The sequence below is a fragment of the Pholis gunnellus genome (genome assembly GCF_910591455.1).
Source record: "Pholis gunnellus genome assembly, chromosome: 21".
NCBI classification, from domain to species: Eukaryota; Metazoa; Chordata; class Actinopteri; order Perciformes; family Pholidae; genus Pholis; species Pholis gunnellus.
The window spans coordinates 11,339,279-11,362,219 of NC_136548.1; the positions used below are offsets into that span (position 1 = coordinate 11,339,279).

The following is a 22,941-nucleotide window of genomic DNA, read 5'->3' on the forward strand; positions in this document are numbered from 1 at the left end:
GTTGCGGTGATTTGGGAGGTCATAGAAAATGTCTGACTTCCCTCTGCTGTGAAACCATGTTTGAATTAGATTATGTATGCATTAACGGCTGGGAATGTGGAAATTTCATGGGGAATGATTGCACCTTGAGTTGCACCTGGTCTTCTAAAATGTGCCCATACTCCAGGGACAATGAATATACTGTATATTTTGATATATTATTATTTCTGAATGTAAACTCTGTGTATACCATATACCTCTGTTACCGCAGAGGTCACAGTGATATCAGTTAATCTACTGTGACTTGAGAAGCCAGAATGTCCACCGATACACACGCAATTTGGAACAATTATTCTTAAAGCTACTGATTAGCTCCTCCATCTGTGAGCCCACTGCTAATCTGCCCAAACTTCCTGCCAAACAATGCTTAATAATGACGTGGGTCTCTGCCAGGAGGCCATCAAAGATAACGGCTGCACTGCTGTTGTTGTTTTTATTTTTTTTAAAGCTGGGACTCATTCACACGTATTGGTTTAGCCAATCTAAACGATTTACATTGGCTAAAACAGCTGAGTTTAGTTCCATTGAGTGTTTTTTTTACTGGTCTAATTGAAGTGTATACGACTCTACCCTTCTGGGAGAGCACCATTAGCAGAGCACGTGATGTTGATGTGTTGTAGAGACGTCCAGTTTCAGGGCTAATTCATATTCCCCAAAGACATGAACTGGAAATCTCTCTTGGGTCACATCATAAGAGCTGCCATGTTAACAAAAAAACATGTACATGAACAGGGCCTATTTGACAAATATTGGCAATACTGGATCGCTGGAGCACATCTTTAAAGTTTTAAAATAGTGCATTGGCATTAAAAATCACACACTTTTTGTTGCTTTTTTGCAACAAATTAATGCTAGTCCAATTATATTTGAATGTCAAAAAGCAACAATGCTTCAACAATGCTTTTTAAATGATAGAAATATATATATTTTTTTTTTTCTGAAACTGATTTATCATTATCTCAATCCAGCCATATCACACGTGTTTGTTTGGCTTGTATACCCCAACGTCTGAGTGCTGTATAAACCTTGATCAGGGCACAGTTGAGTATAAAGTAAACATGTAAACGCTTAATGCATACCATATTAATCAACTGTGCATGAATGTGTATAAAATCCATTGTTTTAAAAATCTGATTTCCATTGTTCATCTGTCCACTGAGGCCAATCAGGTTCTAGTTGCTCTCAGCCGTCCCCAACCATGAATGAAATTCCAAATAAAGCTCAAACAGTAATTAACAATGAAACGTCCTTTTATTTCACAGGAGTCAACACGCCACCTCACAATAGCATGTAAAGCTTAAATGAGAAAGACAAAGGGGGAGGCTCAAAATCCTCACATCAGTACTAAACACCATAATACAATATGTACAAAGGGCGTGGGAATCAGTCCCACATTCACTTGTTTAGTTGTAAAAGACAGCGCGGAATAAATACATATTTTACATAAATGTTTAATATAAACAAATACCTGTCGTACAAATTGTACTTGCCGATGGCAGTGAGGTAAAAACACATTGTGGGCACGACATGGCTGCATTACAGTCACTCCGACCAAATGCCTCGCTCATGTCCGCTGCATTTAAATAACAATCAGTGTATTACAGTGCGTCCGAGTGGTCATTTTAAGAATAAATTATGAGCCATCGAGAACCCGGGGACAATTTAAAGGTACCCACTGCCCCTTAATAGATTATCTGCGTCAATAAACACTGAACTCCTGATCCAATAAAATAAGAAATAAACAAAAACACGAGGATTAATCAGTGCGCTCTTTGAATATTCACTGAATAACGCTTTATGTTAAGTGCAGCACCGATTATTATTTAAAAAATTGGATCATCTCTTAGACACTGAACTGGTGAGATTTGCGCATCTTGAAAAGAACATTAACCCTGCTCCCTTTTCTTTTAAAATATGGCTTTTAAATACAATGCATGTATTTTCGCCTGACCCTTGACTTCTATGATATCGAACAGACCCCCTTAGTTAAGGTGCGGCTCTTGCGCACACCTTTCCAAAAAGAAACCCATGTTCAAGGAGTAAACGCCCGCTGTACTCCTCCTTCCCCAGGCTGTAGTAATCCACCTCAACAAAAGTATATATTTGTGTTCCTTCACAGCTGTGATTCAGAGTGCGACAGCTTTACAGCCCCGACCGGGCTGCTGTCACTGTTGTCCAAGACGGCGCAATCCGACCACAGCCCCAGTGTGCCGGGCTCCAAGGCGGAGACGAACCCGCCGGAGTACCGGGACAGGTCGCACGAGCTGATGTGGAGCCTGCGGTCGGCTTGCCTCGGGCAGCACAGCAGCCTCTTGAAAGCCTTCCTGAAGTCCGGGCTCCGGCAGTAAATAATGGGGTTGAACGCTGAGTTCACGTACCCCAGCCAGTTTAGGAACACGAAAAGGTCCTTGTCCACCATCTCGGCGCAAAATACGCGCACCACGTTGACTATAAAGAAGGGCAGCCAGCACAGAGTGAACGTCCCCATGATGATCCCCAGCGTTTTGAGCGCCTTCTGCTCCCTGAGCGCCAGGATCTTAGACGGCCTCTTCTTGAACTTAGAGGTCAGTCCGGTTAAGGTGTTGTGAAACCTGCCCTCGCACTTGTCGATCTTCCTCAGCTGCTTTTTCGCCTCTCTGTACACGCGGGCGTAAACAAATATCATAACCAGCAGAGGAATGTAAAAAGATATGATGGATGAGGAGATGGCATAAGCCCTGTTGGTGACGAAGTCGCAACATTCAGGGTCGTTGTAGCAGTCTGTGTCCACACTGTCCCGGGACCAGTGCATCATGATGGGGAGGAAGGAGACCAGTGCAGAGATGGCCCAAACTACGCACACCACCGTTTTGGCCCGAGCTTTGGTGATCAAGCTTTGGTAGCGGAAAGGGGAGGTGATGGCCACGTACCTGTCTATGGCGATAACGCACAGGGTCTCGATGCTGGCGGTGACACAAAGAACGTCCACGGAGATCCAGAACTCGCAGAAAAAGCTGCCGTACAGCCACGAGCCACGCACCTCGAGCGCGGCGCCAAACGGCACCACCAGCAGCCCCATGATGAGGTCCGCGCTCGCCAGGGACACGATGAACACGTTGGTGAGCGTCTGCAGCCTCTGCGTTTTGGCGATGGCAACGATGACCAGGATATTGCCGAACACAATGGACACGACGATCAAACCCATCAACACGCTCATCCCCGCCATCCACTGCTCGGACACGGCCGTCGCGGAGTCCGGTGCGTCCGACGCCTCTGCGCCGGAGCCATTCTGGAAATTCACCGGCGAGGACGCGCCACCGTCCCCCATGACGGGCTGCTGCGCTGTGTGCGGGACCAGGTCGAGTTCATCAAGGCAGCCTTTCTAGTGTGTCGCGGACGCACGGGCCACAGCTCTACTCCTGTCGCGCGCCAAACTCCATCTGGAGTTCCTCTCTCGCCCTCAGCTTGTGCGAGATGCAGCACCGGCCGGCACATCAGAGCGGGCGGTGACATCACTGCTCCTCAGGACCAATCAACGCAGCTCAGCGGACAAAATTGTCCCAACAATGAAGTTGAGCAATCACAAATTGTACATTCAGTCCCACTATATCGCATCCTTTAAAACTAATGCGCATGAATGAATAAATAAACACTTTTGTAAGAGGACATTTTTAGCAAGCAGCTTTGTAACCACAGCCTACCCCAAACTGCCCTGTGACTGTTATCTTTCTAAAAATCTGCCTTGGGAACATGAGAAGGCATATGGAGATCCAAAAACCACCATGATATTATTCAGGGATTTGGTGCTTTTTTCCACTTGCCATCACAAACAAGATTTGTTTTTCCACTTGACCATTTTATATTTTTATCACAAAGAATACATTCCAAAGCTATGAGGGCAGGCCCAACCACATATCTGCTCTTGGATTCATAGCATTACAAGAAACATCTTGTCTTTAGTTAAGACAATTATAAAACGGGGTTTGTCCAACAGCCAAACTATTCAAGTATATCCAGGTCAGTTCCGGGTCATTAAAATCCATATAAACGCTTATTTAGATGAAAGTTCAGTACAGTCGGTAAGTACTGAGGCTGAGGAACAGACGTGGCCTTATACACAAACAAAAACAATGTAACACAAGACGGGAAGAAGACCAGGAAAAAGTGGAGCCTAAAATTAGGTCTCGCTGAAGCAAAACTGTGAAAGAAGGTCTCGAGAAGTCATGTGAGTCTACAGCGGAAAGACGAGACTTTCAAAGAATGAACACAAGGAAAGACATCTTCGATCTGTGTTTGAACTGGCCTCTTGACACACAGACTGCAGACACAAATGAACCTCTTTGTTCTTGTTGTTGTGTTTGTTTTGTGTGTGTGTGTGCTGATTAGCATGCCTGTTAATGAACCAGATGACCCAGCCCCAGACACGAATGACCCAACGTTACAAGCATATCTGAGATTGTTAACATCAGCTGCTGTCTACACCTCAGGCACTCAGAGCCACCTACATGTTTGGAGCAGGCATTTCTTACTAAGATATGGGGAGGTTGAAATAATAAGGCGTCGTCGACCGGCGTCTATGGGTTTCTGAGAAATGCAGATTTTCAAATACTTGTCCAGGAAGGTCATCTTAGACCTGTTTCAACAACGAATTGCTTTTTTATAATGAACACTTACACAGCAACACTCATGCTCAGCAACCCAATAAAGAGCAATAGTGTTATGTAACAGCAAGAATATTCAATATCGTAAATGTACATAAGCTTAAATGATCCAATATAAATCAATAATAAGACCAACTTTTGGGTTGCTTTGATTGAATAGACTGTGAGGTTACGTCATCCAAAGAGGCTTCTGAGAATCTGCACCTAATTCATTTACAAACATTTTACCAACTGCCTTATTACTAAATAGAAATGATCTATAAAGCATTAATAAAAGATCAACTTACCATTAATAAAGCTATTGCTTACAATGTGACACATTAGAAAGTGAGGCACAGAGTTAGTTCACTTAAATTACCACAACAACTTTGGTAAATTAGGACCATAGAATATGGACCACATCAAAGTCACGTCTTCTGCATTTTTTTGGGAGTGCGGCAGAAGTTACATTATACAGCTTAAAAGCTAACACATATTGCGTGTAATATATTAAATATATTTAAATTGGACTTTTAGGTCAACAAAAAATGTAATTTTCAGACAGGAATGCATTACAACTCTTCGTTTTAGGCCAACAAAAGAATAGAAAAGAAAAGAGTGAGTATTTCTCTGTCACAATTTATTCCAGATAGTGTGGAAAATACAATTTACACACTTAATTTAATTTTCTGGTCAGGGAGTTGCCTTGGAAGGATTTACTCTAGTGAGCTCGACATTTCTACTTCCCTGCTCAAGTTTAACAGTCTCAAACCATGATGATGCTTCCATTCACCTTCATGGTACTGCATTGGTGGCAGAAATCTAGATGGATAAAACCAAAGCTATCTCCATGCATGTACAGATGCCACCATTGGGTGAACTCACCCTTTAGGGTGATGGATTTAAAGCAGAACTACTGTTTTTAAAATAGAAAACATTCCCTTCAACCCCTTGAAGGTTTTTCAATGTGCTGATGTATTAATGTCTCTTACAGGCTACATTTATGACGTGCATCTCCATATTTTCATATTTTTGTGCACCTGCTCCCTCACTTTCACGAAAATAAGCTGAGCGAAGTGCCCTCGACACACTGAGCAGCAGCAGCTCCCTCCCACATAGCGTCATACAAGCTTTGTATGCCGGGATAAAGGGAAGTCGAGCAGGTTCAACTTGACTTAGCGGCGTGGCCCTTTGGTGTCAACACCGGCGTCGAGTCAAAGGTCAAAGTTGATTTCATCATCTGAAGCGATGCCTTCTTGTTTACAGATTGAGCTTCTGAGCAGAGGTGAGAATGGAGGCGAGAAGCAGAGGCAGACAAACTGGTATGTGTTGAGGTGCACATTTTCAGCAGCTCTTTTCTTCATTAAAAACTCATACACGCTGGAAATGCAATATTTTATCTCTTGCACAGATATGATCTTAATGGAGCCCACTCAGCCAGAATGAAGAGCGAATCCATTTTTCTGCAATTAAAAGTGTGTCGTTTTAACTTTTAAACAAACTCCTCAGCCAACACAACGTCACAATCAGTCAACTTGTTTTTCTACATTTATACTTCATTTTCCATTTTTAATAAAGCAGAACATTCCTTGGCACATCCTGTCAGCTTCATGCATCATATGAGTGTCCTCAGAGGAAGTGTTTAAAAAGGTTTTTTTGTGCCGTTGAAAGGAGCTGTGTGTGGATGGAGACTCTTATCTGATTACTTGGATATAGAAACCTCATGGCATTGCTTGAAGGATTTGTTTCCTTTTTAAAATGAATGTTAGTCGGCTTTGATGATGTTTCTGGTGTGGCGGCGAAGAACAGCGACCGGAAACACACGCAGGGTTAATGATGCTGTCAGATCGACAGCGCGTGAAGCAGATGAGGGGGGATGGAGATATAAGACGGCGGGGCAAAGACACAAAAAGGAGGGAGAGCTGATAGCGTCTCTCTTTATCACGACTTATTAAGTAATTATCTCATCCTTTGCCACATTCATCCACTCATAGTTTTGTATATCGTTAAAGACATAGCTTAGTAACTGATCCATATGATTCGTTCAATCTTACAAGATGCAATTAAGCACCACCACTCTGGAGCTTCCTACACTGGACACTTTACAGCCTTAATGAGTTTGGTATTCATTGTATCATAATGTATGCCTGTTACATCCAATTAATGTTGTATTCTAAAGGAGCAAAAAAAAAAAGCTAAAAGGTGCAGTCCTACAGGCTGTAATGTTGATGATACCTCCCAAAATAAAAGTACAGGGTGGTTAAAAAATTGTTTTGGGAGTAAAAAGGCATTTTTTTCATGACATACATGTTACTCTAAGCTGACTGAGAAACGTATGCGAGTCTGCTTTTCTTCACTAGACACGCAGACTTGCTTATGTAAAGCTATTGTGCGTGACTTCATGACTTCTGTCCTCGGAGGTCAGCTCACACATAACCTAATTCATGAAGGAACTAGCTCATTAGGGAAGCTGTCTCACATAGCAGAGCTGCAGTCTCATAAGTTGAACATTTGTAATATGAGAAGAATTTGTGGAATTGCAGCATTTGTCTTTGATGGAAACCTAACACACACACACACACACACACAAACACACACACACATAGACCAGACTAGATGAAAATGCTTTATTAGTTCATTTTGTTGCATCTTAAAGTGCCGCATTGGGACAGAAGAAGAAATCAAGTGAGAAAATGAAGGAACCCCACCGGCAGCCACTCAAACCCATTGCTGTTCATTTAAAAAACACCAGAGGACTAACACAGCTCAAACAATTTTGCAGTTCATTTGACATAAATAACGTGGGAATTAAACATCTCACCCATTACAGAGATATATTGATATTGCTTCTGATGCAGTTTAAGTGTCATCTCATTCACACCATCCGTACAGTAACGCCCCTTTTAGCAAAGGCACTTGGGCCGCGTGATCCAACCAAATCAAAACCAAATGTTACGAGACACGATGCAGCGATGATAACCAAAACGCTCTCAGGCCCCGACTCTGGCAACAGATCATAACTTTGCAAAACAATAAGGGAATACAACAAGTTATCATATTACTGTATGCTACACAAAGAAGTACCCAGCGTATTACGGTAACACATTATTAGAGCGTCTCTTTTATGTTATCGTCCCTTTGTGGAGTAGAGATGAAGCGTATAAATGCTTGTTAAGAGAGATTTTAATAAGACTTTTTAAAATATAATATCCCTCTAAGTGCACAGCGATCGCTCGGTGTCATCAGTTCACAAAGTGGTTAACTCCTCTTATAAAAAAAACCCAACAGGCACTTTATTCATTACTTAGATAACAGCAATATGTTGTGGTCTAAATCAAAAGAGCTCCTTGTTTCGTGAATAATCATAATCAAAAGTATAATCAGTCATACAGGAAACGGAGACACGGAACTAAGCTACGAGTGTGAACTTTGTCACAACTTAAGTCTGCTCGGTCTGTGTGGTGACACATTTATAAAAGCCGGATAAGTGCACCTGAAGGCACCATCCAAGCTGACTGACTAAACTAAAGCAACCACACATGTACATGGAAATATATTATTATTTAAAGAAAGTACAAAGTGAAGATGTGATTTAATACTTTTCGAATATATTAACGATAATATAAATCTGCAGTCTCTGCATAGATATCTTCTCGTCAACTTTATTCCTCTTTATAACTCAATATTAGCATTCAAAAGCTACGCTTACGCCAGCAAAAGCAGAATAAAACGTCTTTCTCAGAGTCTGAATCAGATAACAGCTCCTTTAAAAAAATTAATCCTACAATGTAATTTACTCATTGGATGAAGAGAAAAAGCTCTCTTAATGTTTGTGAGCATAAATAATTGAATAATGAATTATTAGAGGTTGTGGGAGAAACATTTTGTTCACAATATCTTTGTGTCTTTGAAATACACATCCATCTGGTGGTTCAGGTGAAAACATGACAATCATAAAGAGGTTTCAGTATTTGAAAGCATTTTTAATCCCCCACAACATTATTAAATGATAACCTGTTAATTTGTCTAGCCCCCTGTGACACCATCATCAACACCTGCCAGTTACATCAGATAATTAGTTTCTAATTTAATTTCTGCATCCATTCAGTGCAGTGTTTTACAAGTAAGACGGTACTTTTTAAAATGAAACATTATTAACATTACTAAAGTGGACAGTTTTCTTACAGGTAGTCAGTGCAGCCTGTCCTTGTAGGGTTCTTTTGCATGAATATACCATCATATAGATATTCATTTTTAGGCTGCAGTGTTTGCTGTACAGCCTTTATTACATGCCTGAGGATGCAACTATTTGCATTCCTATCAATAACTGTCACTCACGGCAAAGGGCATTACAGCACTGATGCATTATGTTTCGTAGAAAAGGCTTCTGAGTAGTTTGAAATGAAATTCACCTAAAAATCAGATATGTATGATTTTTTGTTAAAAGTGACAGTCGGATGCAATCTGTGTTTTCTTCTCCCAGAACTATGAACAAAACAGGAGCTGGGGTTAGCTGAGCTGAAAAGTAATAATGCCGTTTGAGCACCACAGAAAGTGTTGATTCTGGGACTACTGGGTTTTAGAAGGCATGAGCCATCGCCACAGTGATTTCTTCCTCTCCACGATTGCCACTTATTTGAAGCGGCTGGGTGAAGGAGGCCGCTTTCATCATACAAGCGTTACCGGTTTCCATACAGTAGTACAACCATACACCCAAAGTGAGGCTTGGATTGCCGTTGAAGTCCTTTATAACAGCTGGAATTTTGGTTGAGATGGAGAGGGGCTTCGACAGATCCACAATGTCCCCAGTAACCACCCGACTGTCTAGCAGCCATTCGTTACCTGTGGAAAACAGGAAGCAGAATTTTTGTAGTCCGTCAAAGTGACAAAATCAACATTCTGATACAATCTGGCTAACGAAGAAACAGATAAAGTCACTAGGCTAGTGGAGCTAAAAGCTAACAGTGTCATGCCAACGTGCTAATATTAAGCAGGCATCATGTTTACCATGCTCAACACCTTAGCAGCATGCTACCTATTGCTAATTGGCACTAAACAAACATAAACCGAAAGGACAAACTCAAGTGTTGACCAGATGTTTGGGCTAGAATAAATGTTTAATAGATCACCAGTCACTAGGACCATGAATATCTATACAAAATCTAACGGCAATCCCTCCAATGGTTGTTGTTTTTTGACCCAGATCAGTCCCAATGTGCCATGTCCTGAAAGGACGGATGTGTCTTTATGAAAATGAGTGTCTGGAATCTAGATTTATGGTTGAGCATGGCAAGGTGCAGCCCGTGTACTAGATTGTCTGAGCAGTCTGAGCACTGATGGAGTCCTCTAAAATATTCCCCTCTCATAACATCACTGAATCAGACGGAGTGAGGGTGAGGACATGAATGTACTGAAACACGGGGGATATTTTTAGAAACAAACACACATCGAAAGAGACGTGACCCTATGAATGATAAATGAAAGTCGAAAAAGGGAAAGGCTAGAACTTTGACTGTGAGAAAATATTATGCCAGAGAGACCGTCAAATCCATGCCAGCGGTGATTAATGACGCTGATGCCTAACACGAGGTCCCAGGGCAGCCATTTCTAAAAGCTACAAAAAAAAAAACAATTTAAATCCGCCGTGCACTTCCAACTTTATCCATTAAAATTCCTGCCTCTGCTCTGATCTGATCAGCATAAGTCTAGACCGGGTATAATCGGACAGCGGAGGATCACGTAACATAGCCTGGTAGCTAATTATGTGAACCAAGGCATGTCGTCTTATCGAAATGTTCTAAAAATAGCCCGCTGATACCGCTGGCTGCACGCTGCACCGCTCACAACGATGGAAACACTTTTGTTCTAAACCGAATGCACGGACCATCACCCGTCACTAACATGATATCTCAAATCCCTTCACACTCGGTGCGAGGGTCAGAATACTGTTGACTACAAATTGAAAACATTGAAAAAAAAACCCATTTTGAATAGTATCATCAGCAGTCGAAATGATATATTGTCTACGCCGTGTGAAACCGCTCTAGTGCTTTGAAAGAGTCCCTGACTGATCTAAATATTCCTCCGTCCCTCGGCTGAGAACTGTAAATCCCAGGCGTGGGCCAGCAGAGTGAGAAACGTACTTGTTGTGCAGTGAAAATAACACAAGGGTTAAGCATCGTTCGCTTCCATTACTTTTTGACAGAATCATGGTTCACAGACCAAAATAAAGCAGAGGAGGAGGAGAAGGTAAGAGGCTCGCATCCAGAACAGGGTCATTACAAATGTAGAGAACAAGTTTGAGTTGCAACTCTGACTCTACCCTGACATGTAGAACTTAAAAAAACCATGGAAAACAATAGCAGGGCCTATACTAAATATACTTAAAACGAATCATGCCTGGGCAACTGGACAGACTTTCACAAAAGCAGCCAGTGGAAATGGGTTTTTTTGGTTTTCATGAAAATTCCCTGATTGTCTTCTTGCTTGAATCTCACCACTTCTCCTCAACAACCCTTTTACAGCAGATAGTTGTACAATCTTTGTCAAATCTTGCTCTCTTTGCAGAACGTTAGCTAAGTTAGCTAGCTAAGATAAAATATGCTTGTGAGGCTCGCTGTTTTTAGCTGCCAGCCAGAATTGAGAAGTCTGCTTTTGACAAGCTTTTTGTGAAATCAATGACCCATTATTCCAACAATGACTAAACATCTTCAACTGTTAAATCTGCCAAACGTCATCACTGTAAATGGAAAACTTGACAGGTGTTGGTCGAGGTGCGGATATGAAGTCAAAACGTATGATAAATCTGAATAAAACATTTACATTGCATGGCATTAGTAACAGAGATTGAACTTTGTCTCACCCTCAGCTGAGAGGGCCCAGCAGCTGGGGGCCTCTTCCGTGAGCTTGGTTCCTTCTGGAAGCGACAGGGTGAGGGACATGACGAGAGTCTGACCTGCTGACACTGCCACTGGTGGCATTTCTTTCCTGGCAGCTGATTTAGGCAGCGTGGGGGCTTTGGTAGGACCAGAAGGCTTTGAAGGCACCGAGTCTGTGCAGTCCGCAGAAATGGGGAACTGGACAGGGGAGAGTTTTGGGATGTTTTGGATTAAAGAGGAGCAAGGAGAACGCTATCAACACTTGCAATGCCTTTCTTTAGTCACCTCATGTCCAAACTATTCTAGCTTTCAGGATAGATTAACTACATGCAGGTGGACAAACACATGCGTTATTATGGTTGGAAGTGAGCTTTTCTTACACACATACACACACAGGTCTCACCAGTGAAACAGTCTTGGAGGACAGGTCCAGAACTTTGACTTGGTGGTTGTTGGTATCGGCCACGTAGAGAAGCTTGCCGCCGTCGCCGACACAGATTCCTCCAGGTTCATTGAAGCAGGATTTGTTAAATTCAGGGCCCAGAGTATCTCCAGCCGCTCCAGTCCCTGCTAGTGTGCTACACTGCTTCACCTTTGGATCCACCACCTTGATCTGAACATAATCCCACAGGCACAATCAAACAAAAGTCATGCTTTTTTTGTTTTTGTTTTTTTAGATCAAAAGAGATACACTCTTTGTGTATCCACTGCTACATCTTTGAACTTTAGCCTGCAACGTGCAACAGTTACCTTGTGGTTGTAGGAGTCGGCCACATACAGCAGGCTTTGTTCAGGAGCCCAGGCAACACCGAGAGGATGCTGCAGCTTGGAATCCACCCCTTTCCCGTCGACATCCCCGAAAGCAAAAAGGTTCTGGTTCAAAGAAGAGATCAAAAGTAGATATAAAAACATACAAAATGCCCAAACGGCAACTTGTGACCCCTATGTCTGAGCTCAACGTGGGTCAAAGAACAGAGTATCCAATCTAACTTAGTGAATTGCCTCTAACTGAATTCAAAAGAATGTTCTTTTTTTGGAGAGAGAATGAAGGGGAGGCTTTTTAACCATCAACATAAAGGACTTTCTGTCTAAAAAGCCAAGCTGAAGCCTTTCCCATGCTGTAGATGATCAGTGTTCATTTGTAGAACACTTGAAATAAAAGCATGAAAGCAAAATTGTCTCTGTTGATTTAAGATTCTGAATAATTCATATGAGCAGCAAGACAAGAATTAATATATCACATTTGTAAGAAAGAAAGATGATATCTTTAAATCACATTAGTTACTATGGTAAAAATAGTTAGATGAGTCATTCTTGAGATGTTTTAAAGAAAAGTACAACATAAATATTCAATGTCATTAAGAGATTTTTCATGCATTTTCTGAAAGTGAGAAAAAGTGAATTAAGTGGAAAAATAGTTCTTAATGCTCCAGATTATTTCAGGCCAACATGACCCAAACAGATAAATTACTATTACAGCCAGTTAAGAACCAATTTGTGAGAGATTACAAAAAAAGTGTGGGAAGGGCAATTGGCCCCTTTACGCATCTGGCCCGCTTTGGCGTTGCGGCTGGTAATCCCATTGCAACACGGTCTCTAGTTTTCTAGAAAGAGACATTGCTGGGGAGTTTTTCAAATGTATTATTTTGGCGCTTTGAGCACCGCAGGCCGAGTACCGTCTAGTCCCGTTATATTTGAGAGAAGGCAGACATCTCTACAGCCCATATCTCCAAAACTATAGGCAACTCACACAAAAACAATCTAAGTTGGATACATTTTAAAGGATAAAGCACTCAGGTAGAGGAAAAATATATATATATGTTTGATTTTGGGGTGAACTGTCCCTTTAAATGTTATTAAATAATAAATTCTCCTCTACAAAAAACACAAAAATGGTCAAAAATTATCCTAACAAGGTCAAAGATAATTTATGGACCTTAAATAACCGAAAGGGAAAGAGGAGGAAAACTTAATTAAAGCCACTTGGGATTCACTTAGTGCAGGGGTGGCCAACCAGTCAGAGACCAAGAGCCACATTTTTTACTGTGTTACCGCAAAGAGCCACATCATACACATGGGCACACATGAACATCACCCTATCCCTTCCTCACACACACACATACCTTTGCTCAGCCAGATTTATTGTAAATGTCACACACCAATATGATAATGACAGAAATTGACTCCTAAGACCACAGGCCAGTCATTTTCAACAATGAACATTGTGTACACTGTCTCACACAGACAAACTCTCAGTTCAACCAAGTCCACAAACAAAAATATAATAATTTACAATAGTGTTTTTCTTTTACTATGCATGTTACTTAGTGGGACTTCTGGCATTCATTGCCTTGAACAATCCTCTTCAAATCTGGCTTGTATTCCGTTGTTGCCACTCGAAGCAATTCTTTCACATGGGTGTCAGTCAGAACAGATCGATGCTTTGATTTCACGTGTTTCAGGGTAGAAAACACAGACTCGCAGACGTATGTTGACCCAAACATTGACAGTATCTTAAGCGCAGCCCGTTTGACATTGGGGTATTTTTTCATTGGCACACTTTTCCAGAACTCAATGGTCCCGTCCCTTAAAGCAGGTTTGAGTTGGTCCTCCTCACAAAGATCGATCATCTCCAACTCAGCCGCAGCCTCATCTGTGACTAGCGGGGCTTTCAAACAGTCCGTCTCGGCGTTAAATGGGTCGACGAGGAACGTAATCTGTGGCCGCACATGCGCGTTTGACGAAAATACCGTATTTAACTCAAGCGAAGCGAACACGAACATTAAAAAAACACAAATACAAACTTCGATATGAACATAAGAGCCGCATGAAACCGGGCAAAGAGCCGCATGCGGCTCGGGAGCCGCGGGTTGGCCACCCCTGACTTAGTGCTTTGCTCTCTCGGGCTGATTTGTGCATAAGTAGTTCATAAGGTCATAAACCACCCATAATAATGTAACGAAATAAACCAAAAAGGTATCCATGCATCCATCTAGTCATCCATCCATCAACTGTTGCACACCCACCAGTGGGTCTCTCTCTCCTCCGACCAGCAACTTGACGGCTCCGTCCTTCAGTGCCAGCGTGCGGACGGTGCTGCTTTCGCTATCGGCCACATACAGGCAGCCCCAGGGCTCCTCTGGGGCTAAAGCCAGGCCCGAAGGCTGAGCAAAGCCGGCCTTGTGGGGGTACGAGTTGTTTCGGTTCTCCTCGTTGCCGCTGCCTGCCCAACGCACGCACGTTCCGGCCTTGGACTCGCTATGTTGTAAAACAGAAGAAAAATGACACTTCAACACATGATATGTAGAGTTCATTTGACCTCTCATCATTTTCATTTGCTTCCAATTCTTTTTATTCTTCAAGAAGAGTTATGAGTGGCTCAGAAGGGCGGCTGCTGCCATGTGGTCATGGTGGTGATGCACCAGTCTCTCACCTTCCTTTGGGCAGTTTCCCATCCGCTAGGAACAAAGCCCAGATCTGGTGGGTCCCTGCCATTGCTATCCACAGCACGTTACCTTCAGCACCGCCTACACACACACACACACACACACACAAACACACTCTTTTGAGTTGAGAACCAGGAAACTTGTGTCTCTGCTTTTGGCTGTCTGCCAGTCACCCACAATATCACCCAGAGGTGGTGCTAATATTTATACTTAAAGCTAGGGAAACATTTAATGTATTTTTTTTTTTTTTCAAAGAGAGAATGCAGCTATGCAGGTTTAAGTGACGGCCGCCTGTCTGACAAAGGCCATATGCTGCCTCGGATGCGCTCAGCAGAGACAATACTGTCACCGCGACAAACACGCAACCTTTACAGAGAGTTGCATTTTTAATGCCGCGCAGAGCTCCGACCTTCTTGATCACATCTGGCGGACTGTCAGGAACATCTGACAGCTCCGGCTCCCGACTCACAGCAACAATGCCACTGTTGTTACTTTTCAGTTCAAAAGGTGTAAGGGTCCTCTTGATTTGGTCAACTGAATTATTCATGCGCATTGGCGGATAAATCATAAATATGCAATGAGTGTTTGGATGTACTCCCAGAGGACAATGCTAGTGGAGTTAAAGGTCTGATATCGCACCTTCAGATCATGTGGTGATGTGCAAACCAGCAGGTTGTGTCGTCCATCAAGCTGTGCAGAAAATGTGACTATCGCTGATTACCTCTTGCTTCCAGGCTGTGTGCAATAATAGAATATTTGCGCTAATGGCCGTAACATTTTAATGGAATTAATACTTTAAATTCACAGGAGTGTGATTAATATTTCAAACACCATACCTGTAAAATGTAAACTGACTGTTGATGAGTACAGTACACGCTGCAGGCAGAATAAACAACTCTGTCCAGGAGCACACTTTCCTCTTTTGTTTGATTTCAGTAAGTACACAAGCTCACAGGGACGGTCTAACGCATTAAGTTTGACTTTAACAACAACTGTCGGCTCTTAGATCACCTCAGACTTGAACACGCCGAACAGTTAAACAACTTTAAACCGAGGTGGGAAAGTTGCAATCCGTTAGATTCTTCAACACTATTATTCTATGTATTTATAAAATGGGAAAGAATAAGCAATTCTGTGTTAATTGTGAATAAAGTCATTCATTTGTCACATTTTAAAACAGCATTTTGAACAAATAAATAGCTTGCTAATAAGCACCTGTAGTATGATCCTAAAGAGAGAAATGCAAAGAAATTCATAAAACATTTGGAATAATAATAATAACAAAGAAATAAGTCTAAGGCTATGCATGTTAGACTAACATTTCTAAAGGACACCAGTCTGGAGAGCAAAATGATTCCCCCCCAACACGACATCCAGTACTAACTGAAAGGTGCGTTTATAATTTGGTAAGGCATCTCTCTGTCTCGCAAAACACTTGTTTGCTGTCTGATCTTGAATCTGCAATCCGAACACATAGTAAGGCCCGATGGCAACACACTAATATTGAGACACAAGAGGTCTGAGAGATTCAGACGAGTTAAAAAAGCTTTCTGCTCTGATGAAAAAAGGCACCGTGTGACACATATTATAAACTCTGAATGCCCCAAGGCAAAAATAATAAAAGAAAAGCATCTAGAGGGACTGAGCTTAGATTTTAAAGTGGAGGTTTAGATTACTTTGTGAGAATGTAAAAGACCTTGTGAGGTATTTTACAGTTTGGGACTTGCATAGTTTCGACTCAGTATTGATTTTTGTCCTCAAAATGATTCAGTGGAACTTAGTATCCCCAATGAATGACATGCTGTAGATTCAACATTCTCTTCCAATAAGTTTAATTATCCTGTTATCCCTGTTTTGGAGGTGGGTAGTGTGAAGATTGAAAGTTTTTGGTGCACTCTAAAAACCTTTAGAGTGCATATTTAGTGCACTAAATATGCAAGTTGCAAACAATTCCTGTAAAGATGTGATCACACCTGTCACCTTCAAGTTCCAGTCTGACTGCAGCACAATACTCACCGGCGGTGCCAAGGGTCACATCCCAAGGAGAGCTGATGGGCTGCTGAGGTCCCATTGAGCCCCCCTCTTTGTCTGTTCCTTGAGCTCCCACCCCGGCTAGAGTGCTGACTCGTCCCGCCAACAGGTCGATCTGAAGCACAGACAGACCGGGCAGGAACGTACGGATAAACATCAGGTGAAATCAGATTGAATTTAAAGACAAAGTTAGGGACCCTACCTTACGGATCAGGTGGTTTTCTGTGTCGGCCACGTATACAGCTTCCCCTTTAATGGCCACACCTTGAGGGGAGTTAAAGGAAGCTTCGGACAAGTCGCCATCTTGTCTTCCACTTTTTGGCCCTTGGACAGAAGTGATAATCCCATGAACATCATCGTTCCGTATATGCGCTATAATGCCTCACTTGTAGTTCATATCGAGTCCAGAAGTGAAATCGTTTTTTTTGTATTCATTATGCACAAAAGCTTCTGCCAAGTTTGAATTGTTCCTCACATATTCCAGTTAAAAAAAGCACTCTTTCAGTAAACCCAAGAGTTGAATTACGATACAGCCCATTTACAGCTGGAGCACTAACGGCCTGTCACTTCCGTTAGTGGCTTAATTAATTAAATGTAGAATAATCTAATGTGCTTCCTTCATGGAACACATTTCCTCAGGAAGACGTGAGACACAACAAAAACTATTTTTCCGTCCAAATAAATACCATCTCTTTCATACTGTGTGTGACTAGGGACGAGTGGGATCAACCTACGAAAATAACACAAATCCTGCATTTCTTCCCCTTCATTTCGACCACAGGTCAGTGCCAGCTCCCAGCGTGTACTAGTCCCTGCTTGTGCCAACCTCTCTGTTGGTCTGGGGACAAAACAGTCAACCATGTAGCTGCTCTGAGGGTTGTTGAGGCAGGCGAGTAATCTAGAAAAATCAGTAATTCCTACATGTTGTTTTTTTGTACAGATTCTATTCATCACAAACCTTATTACAAAACCAATACCTCATTTTTGATCCACAACTCACTTAAGTTAGCACATATAACAGAAAGATGTACGTCCTTTCTTTCAATGTACACATTTGAGTATTTAACTAACTAAATATCCACTCCACCAACTCAGAAATGATGTCTTGACGTCCTACCAAACACACCCAGTCATCTATGCAATTTTAACTATATATATATGTTTCATACTTCTTACCTCCTATGACATGTAACAGCTGGCCAGCTGAGGAAACCACCAGAATTCGGTGATGTCCGGTGTCTGCTATGGCCAGTCGTTTCCTGCTGCTGTCCAGGGCCACCTTCCCAGGGAAAGACAGGACACTGGGTGGCAGGGAGTCTCGGTACAGCTTGATCCCCACTGCGTGCGTCTTCAGAAGACCCTGCTCCCCGTAGTGACGGAGGGCGCCGGCAGTAAAAAGCATCAGCCTGTCGCGGTGGCCTTCGCCCACCAGGGAGAAGAGCAGGTTGCCACGTGGGCCCAGTAAGACCAGCGTGGGCCAGCAGGACACCTCCAGTTCATGCCAGAGGTGCGCCTCGCCGTCGTTCACCACCGGGTGGCAGATGTCATAGCGGAGCACGGCGCTGCGAACGTTGTTTAGGACCTTTGGACGGGTCGGAGACGAGCATAGACAGATGAGTGAAGAGCTGTGAATCTGTTGCTGAATGTAAGAGCTTTCATTAATGAACTATAGTTATAATAAAGTATTTTCCCCGTCCAATTTACAAGCACTCAAGGGGACATCTTTAAAGTGCTTGACTGAAAGATGTACACTATTGTGTATGAAAGAAAGCATCAGCGCCATGTTGGCAAACAGCTTCATGAAGAAATAAAAGAGAAGAGAGATTGACAGGATCACGAGGATTTTGTTTTCTGGTCTTCAACCAATAACAATAATGATTTTAGATGTGATAATTCTGAGAGATATCGTCTGATATCTCATGCTGGTAAAACATTACAGATTGATGCTTTGATTTTGCCTGGCGAAAGAGTGCTCTATGCCGTCTCCCATCATACTCAAAATTACACATAAATGTGTAAATGACGCACAAGCAGACCGGCCAACTCAAAACAATAAATGCTGATAAACAATGAAAATCACTTACCTTTTCATTGGGGAATTTAGCTGAGTGCACACCAACAACAACCAATCCGTCTGAGAGGGAGATTAAACAGATAGAGACACAAAAACAACACAGTTACAGTAAGTGGTTTGACATGCTCTCAATAAAAACTGGCCATTTCCAAATTTATAGAACAGATCATTAAGCTTCATTCCCTGAACAACAAAAAAAAGCACAAAGCCTGTCAGTTAGTGTGTTTGTGACAGCAACTTAAAGATACACAAAGGTTCAAACCTGTCACAAAGACACAAACCTCCCCCGCACAGATGCGCGTAATTAAGAGAATTGGGGAGAGGATGTGATTTTAAACTAAAAACCTCAACAGTCGCTTGCTTTGTAATGAAGTCAGTGGCCCTCCAGTATTCTATAACGGTTTGTTTGTTGTCACACAAAACAGTTTTTTTAATTGTAATTTAGATTTCACTATGGCTATACAACACAAAACCCTTCCAATGACAATGAGGCAGAGAAAACTTCTCCATCCTCCTTAAATGGACTCAACTGGACATTTCTTCTACATTTAACTCACATCATCGAGCCGCCCTCAACAGACGTGAACGCAAACAATTCCAAACATTCAAACTCACACCATCTGCAGTGGATTTCATCGCCCATGGCCCCCGCCAAGCAGTATAGTAGCAGCACAGATTGTGGGAGGGGGGGGGGGGACTGTGGGAGTGACTGGACAGGGTGGCTCCCACACCTCACTGACCAGAGCAGCAAACAGAATGTACTCATAGCAGTGCCAAAGATAAGGCGAGGGCGATAATGTGCGGTGGTTCTGCAGTGTGTGTGTGTGTGTGTGTGTGTGTGCGTGTGCTCCGTGTCCTGCCCGGCTCACAACTGAATTTCAAGCTGCAAGGCTTCCTCAGATGATCCCTCGACAAGAGTCAGTCGGATGTGATTATGCTGTACATGGAGTGGCTATAAAAATAGCCACACAGCGAACTGCAGCAGGGTACAATTATGGGACCTGTACACTGCCGCTTGGAAATATGTTTGGTTACTTTCTCTTCACATCTGAGATAAGGGCCCTCACGCACTTGGGCGAGAAGTGGAGAGAAGTCGAGCTGATGCACGACAGCTTCTCTGCCCCAGTGAACTTACACATGTTCCCCGTGACGCTGAATGACGCATAATAGAACTGACGCTGATTTAAGTGACATTTGTTTTTGTTACCAGATTTTGTGTGGTTCCTTTTGGAGCCACAAAAATGCGTCATACCTTTAGAAACACACCGATGAGATTGCCTGATTGCCATGTTCCTGCATCACCTTGAACATGGGTCCTGTAGTCTATTTTGAGTCAATCCCACACACACACACACACACACACACACACACACACACACACACACACACACACACACACACACACACACACACACACACACACACACACACACACACACACACACACACACACACACTGTCTTTGTGTTGAAAATATTCACTGGAGCACCAGATGTCTATTAATCCGTGGCTGAAAATAGTCCCCGATTCTGCTTAATTTTAATAGTGGGAGGATGATAAGCACACTTGGTGTGCATTGTCCCATATTCCCACATCATAAAAGGTTAATTTCTATGTAAAATTTTATATTTTCTACTGTAAATAAGCTCTACAAAAGTGTGAGACATGGCATTGTCACCATACACCTCCATCCCTTTAGGATCATGTCACCCAGGTCTACTGCTTTAAAGTCCATACCTTTGGCAGAGTGCTTCTTCTCTAGATGGTGCAGGTCGGGCAGGATGTGCATGCAGTTGATGCAGCAGTAAGTAAAGAAGTCCAGCAGCACCACTTTGCCAGACAGCTCCTTGTTCAAAGACAGAGGCCCCTCCGTGTTCAGCCATTCCAAGCCTGGAGCAAACCACAGAGTGGAAAATGATGCTGTCGTCTCATTAATCATTTTTTAAGTCACAGCACAGGAAAACGCTTCACACCGCTTATCACTGTACTGGTACATCTGTCTGCTCAGATTGCATTCATGTCATACGGAAAACAAGTTGATGGATCAAAGCAATGACTTGGAAGCGCTCGAAGCGTCAGAGGTGTTGTGTAGCTATTAAGTGCCCCGAAAAAAAAATGAAAAATGAATTTCTGTAGATCTAGATTGTGTCTGATAAGTTGTTTTTACACTGACCTCGCATGCACTCTTGATTGTCTGATAACGTTTGTCACACTCCACTCACAAGCTTTTGATTAATGCATTTACTTTTGTATTTTAAAAACACACTGAGCACCAACATCCAGCCTGGCGTACTTGGAAATCATACTCTACCCTCCACATCCACTTTTTAAGCCTTTTGGAAAGTCAGTGTTTTACTTGTGCTGCTGCCTAACTTCGCAATGTCTCAATAGAAAGAACATTTCTTAATCTCAGTAGCACTTGACCTGGTTAAACAAAGGGTTAACAAAAGGGTTACCCCTCTTTTTTTCCCAGCTTTAAGAATGATGCAAGCACGGATCAAGTAGGAATAAGAATAATTAGTTCTGTCTCAACACATCACATCTCATAAATCCTCTTATTTGTGAGGTCTAAAACTTGTCTGGTATTCATATAAAGTCCACATGAGGAGGAGATTGTGGCAGCAAGGAAAATGTATATTAATAGTTACAAATGGCATATCTTAAAATGTCTCTTTGGCGATGCAAAAGGAAAGATATTGGATACATGCACGCACAATACCATTATGAATGGGTCAAGTACACAGTCACAAAAAGAAAACGTTATGAAGTCGAATTAATCCCCAAAAAGATACTTTCAATACACTTTCTCTTATCCGGGTACGCAACACCGTTTTGCTGACGTGGCCCCCGTCAAACCCCAAAACTATAAATCCCAAATTGGCAAAATATAGAGACAAACATTTAAAACTTGTGTCTGTTTTGCAGTTTAAAAATGAGCTATGAACCGTTAAGATCCCATACAGCCATGTTAATTCTCCTGTTTGATGCTCTGCTGTAGATCCCCATCTACTGGTGTGGTGTGACATTGCCAACATGCTGCAAACCTCAACAGAGGAACTAACTGTAGTGTTGACACCAGAAGTATTTGATGTTTTTCTAATCCTGGCAGCAGCATGAAGGTTATACAGTGAAGCATGTTCAATAAAGCCCAGAGGAGGACACATACAGAAGCAGAGAAAAGGAAACATAACACAATGCATTGCTTCATGTCGATGTGAGGTTTCCTGATGATGCCATACTCATTGTTATAAAACAGAAACTTGAGTGAAGGCTTACAATAGACACATTGACTGATACAAGCTCTTGCACAGCTGATATATTTGAAAAAAAAACACACCACAGGAAGCATTGCACTTAAAAAAAAAGTTGAACCTACAAAGCAGCTGTTCTTATTATGGTCTGGAATTAGTCTTTGTTGCTGTTCTTTGGCTGACTAAGTCACCAGTCAATGCCTTTGTGAACAGTCAGCTGTTTAGGGAGTATATGTGAGAGTAAACCCTGACCACACCGTTTTCAAACCGTATGAACACGTCGGGTCCTGTAACGGCATGTCCGCAAACTCAAGTCAAACTGTAGAGCAACTATGACAACTCGAGCTGTAACGTGGTCTAACCTGTCTGGAAGTCGGGTATCTTCAGATCCTCTCTTTCGTCTAGTTTGTTCAAATACTCTTTGACGAGATCTTCTTTCTCTTGTTCAGTCGTAGCGTCATCTAGGGCGCAATCCAGCTCACTTTGGATAGGAAATAAGGTAGAGAGGCTGCACTGGGACGCCATGTTTCCAACGACAACAACCAGCCTCTGCTAGGTAAACTCACACCGACGATTCAGACCGTTGGTTTCGTCAAAACAGTA

The 22,941-nt window shown here is 42.4% G+C and overlaps 2 protein-coding genes across 2 annotated transcripts; both read right to left on the reverse strand.

Annotated features, from left to right (window-relative positions):
• Positions 1–2,152: 2,152 nt before the first annotated feature.
• On the reverse strand, positions 2,153–3,346 carry adrb1 (adrenoceptor beta 1; the record flags this gene model as incomplete). Its single annotated transcript, XM_079182125.1, has 1 exon — positions 2,153–3,346. One exon carries the CDS (start codon positions 3,344–3,346, stop codon positions 2,153–2,155), a length of 1,194 nt encoding a protein of 397 aa, XP_079038251.1.
• A 3,931-nt stretch (positions 3,347–7,277) lies between these two features.
• Positions 7,278–22,869, reverse strand: nhlrc2 (NHL repeat containing 2). The gene is made up of 12 exons (XM_079182396.1): positions 22,701–22,869; positions 20,825–20,977; positions 19,098–19,147; positions 18,190–18,595; positions 17,216–17,337; positions 16,999–17,128; positions 14,970–15,063; positions 14,563–14,794; positions 12,287–12,409; positions 11,940–12,149; positions 11,521–11,734; positions 7,278–9,500 (listed from the first exon to the last, which is right to left on the reverse strand). The coding sequence occupies exons 1-12, from the start codon at positions 22,861–22,863 to the stop codon at positions 9,238–9,240; spliced, it is 2,160 nt and encodes a 719-aa protein (XP_079038522.1). The 5' UTR covers positions 22,864–22,869; the 3' UTR covers positions 7,278–9,237.
• Between the last annotated feature and the right edge of the window lie 72 nt (positions 22,870–22,941).